General features: G+C 38.9%; 1 protein-coding gene across 1 annotated transcript; it reads right to left on the reverse strand.

Annotated features, from left to right (window-relative positions):
• Nucleotides 1-7593: 7593 nt before the first annotated feature.
• LOC111880948 (uncharacterized mitochondrial protein AtMg00810-like) lies at nucleotides 7594-7983 on the reverse strand. The gene has a single exon (XM_023877362.1). The coding sequence runs from the start codon at nucleotides 7981-7983 to the stop codon at nucleotides 7594-7596; it is 390 nt and encodes a 129-aa protein (XP_023733130.1).
• Between the last annotated feature and the right edge of the window lie 884 nt (nucleotides 7984-8867).

Consider the following 8867-nt stretch of genomic DNA (forward strand, 5'->3'; position numbering starts at 1 on the left):
CACAATGTTAGAAGAAATTAGGTTGTATTTTATGGAGAAGCAATTCAATCTGACCATCAAAGGTTGTTCATGGCCTGATTATAAACCATGTCCACCTATTACAATCCTACTGAATCAGTTGAAAAGAGCTCAAAGGTATTTACTTTAGTTTTGAATTTTAATTGATTACTTACACTATATACTCACTTCAATACAATTTAAACATGTATTGGCAGGTTTTACCAACTGGTTTTAACCAGTTTGAAACAAGAAATTTGGTAGATTCCTATGTTGTGGATCTAGATAAGAAGACATGTTCATGTAGAGTGTGGTAACTAAATAGGTATGGATGTGTGCATTCAGTTGCAACTATCTCATACCTAAATAGAGATGTTGGTAGTGTTGTGGATCCAATGTAATATGGAGCAATTTACAGGAACACTTACAAGTATCCAATGCGTGGCATGAATGATAGAAATATGTGCCCATCTACTGAATTCATAGCACCATTTCCACCATTGAAGAGAAAAATGCAATGTAGACCTAAAGTTAATAGAAGAAAGGATGCAAGTGAAAAGGGTGCAAGACACACTGTTTCAAAGGCTGGGAAAAAATTATGTGTAGTGTATGCAAGTAAGTAGGACATAACTGATGGGTTTTGAGCATTCTAACACTCCTATGGTGTACATGCAACCCTATAAACCTTGGATCTATTTTTTCTCTATTATACATGCAAATATTCAATATTCCAAGGTTTCATCCTAACTAGCATAATATGAAGCTACTATACTACAAAAGCCTAGTTAGATGACATACCTTTTGATGTAGCTTGAAGTCTTGAAATTTAAGAGCTTATCCCCAATAGTGTGGAAGCCTCAAGTGGAATCACAAATCACCAAAAACACCTTGGAAAACTTGAGAGAATAGAATGCACACTAGAAATCGTCCCACCTTTGTATCCTCACACACTAGTGCCATTTCATGTGCCAAAGACCTCTTTATATAGTATGGAGGATTAGGGTTACATTCATGTAAACCTTAATACCCATGACCTTTCATTTACATAGGATCCATGGGTTAAAAACTCCATGGACTATCCATGCAAGCTTAGCCCAACCTAAATGAACTTGGCCCATGCTATATATATATATATATATATATATATATATATATATATATATATAAGAGTCCATATTTAAGTAGTTCCTTTTTGATCACTAAATTAATTCTTGATCAATACTAATTAAATAATATGATTCCATATTAATATATTTGAACTTATAATATATTAATATAAATCATAAACATACTATTCTCAAAGGACTATCCATATAAATTGTTTCGGTGAAGTGCAACCCATATGGACCTTGCCAAATCGGGTCAAGTACATACCAATTTTAGTTATGGACTTAGACACTAATCCAACAGTTTCCCACTTGGATAAGGCTAAAACTATTATTACGTATGACTCCAAAACCCGAGTAGCAATCGTAGCTCTTAAACCCACTGTTGAACTCTGACCTAGTCAATGACTTGTCCATTAGATAAGGGATCATATATTCCTCCATTCTAGATAACATATGGACTGAGACATGGATTATAATCATTCTCTCTATCCATTTGTTGTTTCTTGATTTCCGATTTATGACGACTAACTAATTGAACTGTTGAGAGAAAAACTTGAGACACACTAGAACAAACGTTAGAACAAGTATAGTTGCGGAATAGTTAATCTCAAAGGATCTAAAGGCTCAACAATAATAAAAATAAGTTAGAGTTAGATAATTAGAGAGTTAGATGCGGAAATGTAAGGAAATATAATGACAACAGGTAGTATATCAAGTATACACGTAAGTTGATTCTTAACAAGGAATGCATTCAAACCAAGTTAGTAAATGAGATCAAGCTTAGTGATTAAGTCAAGAATGACTTACTCCGAAGAGAGATGATGTTCAGTTACAATATACTGAGTTTAAAGAGTAAGAAAGAGATGAGAGTAATAACACAAGATATGAGATTTAAGATGCGAAGTGTTATCAGATATATATTAAGTTAAGAAAGATTGAGTCCTATATATAGAGACTCAAAGGTTACACTTGTTCATCTATCTAAACGTAGCCATGCAAGGCATACTGGATAAAAGAGAGTATTCTAAGAAAAGCAGATAAAAGGCTAAACTAAGAAAACTAGATAGTGAGCTGCTGATGATGATAACTTTGGATGCGGTTGCTGAACTGACTTGACTGCGGATCTTCAAGGGGCTGTGGTAGGTCAAGTTGAAGAGGGTCACTTTTATGATTCAACAATTTCCGCTAAGTGACCTCTTCAACTTTTTCTTCAATTATCAAGTTTTAGGAAAACTTTCTTATATTTTCTAACCAGGTGATCCTTCTTAAAATTTCGAACCTGACTTCGGCAGTTGTGTGTTTGGACTTTTGAACTGCGGTTCGACAAACTTCAATTTACTTCCTTGTGAGACGATTCATGGCAGTCATAGGGATAAAATATTTGGTTTCATTGAGTTTTTTTTTTTTTTTTTTTGAAAATGACTCCAAGATCTGGGAAGTTTATTGCACCCATATATCTCTATTGATATCCTTTAGTCAACATTGGTGCTAGATCTAGTAGTGGTAGATCGAACTTTTTGGCCAGGACAGGGTGAATGTCTGCATCAGCCTTTGCGAAGTCACAGACGGTTTCCCTTAGGAATGTGCTTGCCCTTTCAAACGCTATATTCATCTTTGGGTACTTTTTTGCTTTGTTTTGGAACACCTTTGCTATCACGAATACTTCTTCTGGATTCATACATGGGAAGTCAGCTTGGGTGCGGACGTAGTCCTGATTCCTTCTTGTAAAAGTATACTGGATGAAGTCAGCTTTCATGAATTTCCTGGGTTTGAAGTTCTTGACGGCGGATGGTCTACCGTTAGACCATATTTTCTCTATTGAGGAAGCATGTTTTGCATGGAATCGATTAAGTCTTTCAAATTCCATGGGCAGTCTCTTGTGATCAGGTAAGTTGCGGTCAAATTGCTCAAATACAGTGAAGTATTTTGCATTGGGGGATATTGGAACATCCTTGTAACCGTCAGATGGGGGTTCAACAAAGGTGAGGTGGGGTTTGTAGTCATCATCCAGCAATCTGCAGTGAGGATTGATCCAAGAATTGACTAAGGATTCATCCATGGTGATGTCGAATCCGTTTTCTCTCCAAATAAGCTCAGCAAATTTGGATGCTTTCCAGTCTTCTTTCTTTTGTTTTGTTGTGGGAGAGTCATTTGAGTGTTCGGATGACATGTTGGATGCTAAATCTTTGAAGTGGGGAGGAGTTTCTGGTTGCTTATGATTAGATTCTTGAATGATTTCCTGTTGCAGTGGTGACTGTTGTTGCGGTGGAGTTTGATGTTGCGATGAAGGAGTTCTTTCATTAATAACAGGAGAGCTTCTATGTTGATGAGATATGCTCTCTGAATGATGGTCTTCATCACTTCCCCCTCTTGAGGAATGCAGAGCCGGGGATTCCTCAAGCCATTGCTTAAGACCATCGAATTTAGCACACACATTGTCAAATTGATCTTTAAGTGCACCAGCCAGTTGCTGATTGTTGGGAATGGTGGTGTTGAAAAGTAAGCGATGAATCTCTTTGGTAAGTTGAAGGATCTCTAGACAATGAAAGTTTGAAGATAGTGAACGTCAAAGACTGTTGATCATAGATTGAAGGACCGAGATGGTGGAATCATAGGCAGTATGAATTTCATCTATCAGCTTATTTGAGTGTGTTGATTGATCCGCAATGTCAGTTTGAAGGTGTGCTTTGATTGCAGATACCTTAGAGATGAGGTGCTCCGCAGTAGCCATAAATTGCTGATGGTCAACCTTGCGACTTGTGTCCAAAGAACGAATCCCCATTTCAACTTTCAGAGAAATTCGCTTAGCAACCAGTCGTTCATGAGTTTCCAGTCTTTCGATTCTTTCAATTAAGGACTACGTTCCTGGAATGTTTTTAGGTTGCGATTGATTGGGATTGACCAAAGCAAGAATCTGATCTACTTCTTCTTGAGACAACAATCTTCTTCTTCTTCTTCTTCTTCTTCTTCTTCTTCTTCTTCTTCTTCTTCTTCTTCTTCTTCTTCTTCTTCTTCTTCTTCTTCTTCTTCTTCTTCTTCTTCTTCTTTTTCTTCTTCTTATCTTTGGGCTTGGAGGTGGAGTGTTGAGAGCCACTTGAAACTTCTTCTTCATCAAAAATCATTAAATCGTCATCAGAAGGAGCAGGTTGATTTACCTCATTGAGATCAAAGTCATCGAACCCAAATGTAGGTGCGGAGCTGACTTCGATTGCGGTGCCATCGTCTTGAGAAGTTTGAGCATTTGTAGTTGGAGGGATTCTTGAAGTACCTTGATCACCGGGAGTGGTCTGAGCATTGCGGACTGTCTCAACCATGTTGGACATCCACTCCTGCACTTTCAGAATAGTGGTTATGGTGTTGGCGATGTTAATTGCGTCTGCCTAGTACTTGGCCACTTTTTGAATTTCTAGCTGTTTTTGTTGAAGCTGCTTGGTTTGACGATCCTTTCTTGCTTGAAATGCCCTACGGAAAGCGGCATATTTCTTTACTTCAACTTCTTTTGATGGCTTGTAAGTACTCCATGAGTCATTGAGATCAATATCGTCAATTCCTTGAAATCGCACCGAGGTGTCCCTTGGGTTCACGGATCGTTACACCATTGTGCTCACCGTGCCTAAACCACCTGGAAAAGATTGAAGCGGAGTAGGATATCCTGAGCTTCCTCGGTCTCCTTGACTCGTGGTCAAGTTTGGCCTCGGCTCAGTTCTGGCAAGGGCAAAAGAAGTGCCCTGCGGTTGGGAAGGTTTTTGAAGTGTATGGGTTACAGACAAAAGAATGGAGTTCAACTCCTCAGGAGAAAAGAAATGTAGACGGGAAGCCCTGGAGACCTTAGGGCGAGAACCAGTTGCATCCCCTTGGGATTGAGCTGGGGGTGAGTCCCCACGAATAGTTGAAACAAACACACTTTCTGTGTCTGAGAGGAATTCGATTGTGATGTTGAATGGGTCTGCGGCCACCCCAAGGACTACCGGACCCTTTTGAGAGACCGCGGTATCAGTCCGGTCACGCATTTGGTCTGTGGATTGGGTTTTTCGTTTCTTGAGGATTGCAATGGGTTGTGCGTCATCATCATAATCATCATTTGATTCGTCATTTGAAGGCACAATTGGTTTGAGTTTCCTTTTCTTGTAGGGTTCAGGGTTCCTGGAAGTATCCTTCTTCTTTGGGGTTCCATGTTTCTTGGAGATGTTGCAGGGGCCTTGGTTAGCTGAGGAAAATTTATTTACCCTTTGTGATAAAGGCATGTTTGATAGAGTAGTAGAGGATGGGGCTGCGGTACTATCAGGATTGATGGGTGGGGTTTAGGTTTGTATGTTCTAACTAGGTAGAGGCGGGGTAGGAAGGTATGGGTCAATACCTTCCGTAGCCTTTAAGTGATCTAAAACATTAGTGGTTTCAAGTCCAAGTGTGAACAGAATGTGGACCGGAAGTCGTCTAATAGGTCCAAAAAGAGATTGATCTTTAGAGGGGTTGTACCTTTTAAGATCTCTAGTGATAAAGAGGTTGATATCGTTGCCCATGCTCAGACCTGCATCAACATGTAGATCGGAGATACATAGAGACCAGAATCTTGCAAATGTGAGTTCGATAGGACTTTCTATTGGAATTTCTTTGGGAATGTACTGCAGGAATTCATCTAACAAAATCTGACCGTAGTTGACATCGTGGACAGTGAAGATGCTCCATACCAACTCTAACAGTCTGAGGCCCATGTTATCAGTGCCTTCTGTCCTGCCAGACAGACTGCAGATGAAGAAGTGGCAAACAAACTGCCATACCGCAGGCAACTGATTCTTCTTGAATTCACCTACGCCTTTGAGCTTCTTTTGGTATCCCATTTGGTAGAGTGTAGATAAGACATCGGTCGTGCTTGGGGTGAAGACCTTTGTTGAAGGATGAACTAACAGATTAATGGGGTTGAGAAACTTTTCTTTGGTCAGAATAACCAAAGAATCATTCACCAGATTCTGATGCACCTCCTGAAGGTTGTTGAGGGGGCGATATGCAGAGAAAACACATTTGTAGAGTGTGGACAGTGGAACTACGTCTGTGAAAGTGTCAAAAGGACCGAACAATGGATGATTTGACAAAAACTTGATCATCAACTTGATTGGATCATTGTAAGAAGAATGCACATCAAACACTGCCCTAAAATTGATTAAAGCAATCGATGGCATTTTGGTTTCTTGAGTCGGAGTCTGAACCAGTTGGATGAATAGAGACAAATGCTTTGGATTGCTTCTTTGAGACACCCGATTTCACCATTTTGAAAAAGGTTTGAAGAACTTGCAGGAAAACTGAGTGCAAGAAGATGAAGAAGATGAAGTTCGTCTTAAGAGTTTTTAGAAAATGTAAACCTTTCTTGGGAAGAAAAAGAGGGTTTTATAGTGGCGGATTAAAACTTAATTGATTTTACCCTAAGAAGAGTCAGGTAAAATAAAACGTTTGGGTTTTTTTTATTTGAAAGCAATCTCAGCCACAATTCATTAAAAGATTTATTTTATTTTTTAAAATTTTCCAAAAGCAGTTGCATTTAGTGAAATGTCAGTCCCTAAACCATCACCTCTGAAGAACGTGTGGTGAGGGGGTTAATCCGTTGTATAAAGGAGGAATATGTAACGAATTTGACGTTTTGGGGTAATAGGAAGCGACAGTTTAGAGGAAAAGGATTTCTTAAAAAGAAATATTTATGGAAAACTGTTCTTTTTGTCATCATACCTAAAATAGGTCTGACAAAAGGTTTATTTGAAAAGTAGAATTGAAACGATTATATGCTACACCAAGAATGTTTTTTTAGAATGGTTTTCTTATTTAATGAAGGATCATTAAATAACACACAACGTTTCAAGAATTTATGAAGTATATGAGAAATTGAGACTTCATTGCGGATGAATCTTTTATCATTGTGGATGGATGGTTCGATGACTGTAGTAGAAGAGCCGAGGAGAACACTTGAACAAAAATTAGTAATAACAATCAACAAGGACCATTGAAAGATAGATAAGATATATAGTTGCGGTGAAAGAGGGATACTGCGGTACATAGAATATATTGTGGTAGCTGGGACACACCAAAACTATCTATCATAAATAAATTTAATTAGGACCGCAACAGAGACCAAGGATGGTCCGCGGTACCTATCAATTCAAAAAGAATTGTGGGTCCAGATTCATCATTCCTAACATTTGCAAGAAACTGTTGAATTTTGTAGAGTCAAGTGCCTTTGTGAATACATCAGCAATCTCTTCATGAGTATGAACAAAAATTAGTTTAATGTTACCTTTCAGGATGTGGTCTTTGATGAAGTGATACCGTAGTTCAATATGCTTTGTCTTAGAGTGATGAATAGGATTGTGAGAAATTGCTATAGAACTTTCAGAGTCACAATAAATTGGTATCCGCAACATTCTGTATCCATAGTCCATAAGTTGTGTTTTCATCCATAAGAGTTGTGAACAACAGCTGGCTGCGGGCACATATTCAGCTTCTACGGTAGACAATGATACACAACTTTTTTTCTTGACGACCAACTGATGAGTCTTCCACCCAGAAATTGACATCCACCTAAAGTGATTTTTCGATCTAGTCTGCATCCAACATGATCCGCATCTGTGAATGCTTGTAGGCTGAAGTCATTTCCTGCGGGATACCATAGACCAAGGGTCTTACTACCCTTTAAGTATCGTAGAATCTGCTTTGCTGCGGTCATGTGTGACATTTTTGGATCAGCCTGGTACCTTGCACATACACCTGTTGCGAAGACAATATCTGGTCGACTTGCGGTGGGGTACATCAATGAGCCAATTATTCCTTTATAAGTCTTGTGATCCACTGATTCACCGGAAGGATCGGTAGATATCTTATATTTGAAAGCCATGGGGACCTTGGCCGAAGAACAATTGTCCATCGAGTATTTATTTAGTAGTTTTGTGGTGTATTTCTCCTAATGGATGAATATCCCTTGAGGGATTTGCTTTACTTGAAGTCCTAAAAAGAAGTCAATCTCTCTATTCATGCTCATTTTGAACTTGTTGGTCATGACCTTATCAGATTCATCCACCAACCCTTGATCAGTTGATCCAAAGATGATATCGTCCACATATATTTGTACAAGCATAAGGTGATTACCATTAGCCTTTCTAAATAAAGTGGGATCAATCACCCCTCTTTTCTATCCGGACGAGACAAGAAATTCAGAGAGTGTCTCGTACCATGCTCTTGGAGCTTGCTTTAGACCGTAGACAACTTTCTCAAGCTTGTAGAAGTAGTCTGGGAATTCAAGAATTTCGAAGCCCGGAGGTTGCTGAAGGTAAACCCCCTCTTTTAATTCACCGTTGAGAAAAGCACTTTTCACATCCATTTGATGTACTTTGATGTTCTTGTGAGTTGCGTATTCTAAGAAGATTTAGATGGCTTCCATTCATGCCACCAGAGCATACGTTTCATCATAGTTAATACCTTCAAGTTGACTATATCCCTTGGCAACTAGCCTTGCTTTGTTTCTGACGACCACACCAAATTCATCCAACTTGTTTTTGTACACCCATCTAGTACCAACAATAGTGTGACCTTGGGCTTTGGAACGAGTTGCCACACTTTGTTTCTTTTGAATTCTTTTATTTCTTCTTGCATTGTGGATATCCAGTCTGGTTCTAGTAATGCTTCTTTGATTGTTTGGGGCTCGACTGAGGACATAAATGCTGCATAGTGACAATGATCAGATAAATCCTTGGAAGATCGAGTCAGGATACCTGCGGATGA

This window comes from Lactuca sativa, chromosome 5 (genome assembly GCF_002870075.4).
Source record: "Lactuca sativa cultivar Salinas chromosome 5, Lsat_Salinas_v11, whole genome shotgun sequence".
Classification (NCBI taxonomy): domain Eukaryota; kingdom Viridiplantae; phylum Streptophyta; class Magnoliopsida; order Asterales; family Asteraceae; genus Lactuca; species Lactuca sativa.

What these genes read in the sequence shown, in the direction of transcription:
- LOC111880948 (XM_023877362.1), bottom strand. Translation starts at nt 7,983, where the DNA reads ATGGCTTTCAAATATAAGATATCTACCGATCCTTCCGGTGAATCAGTG.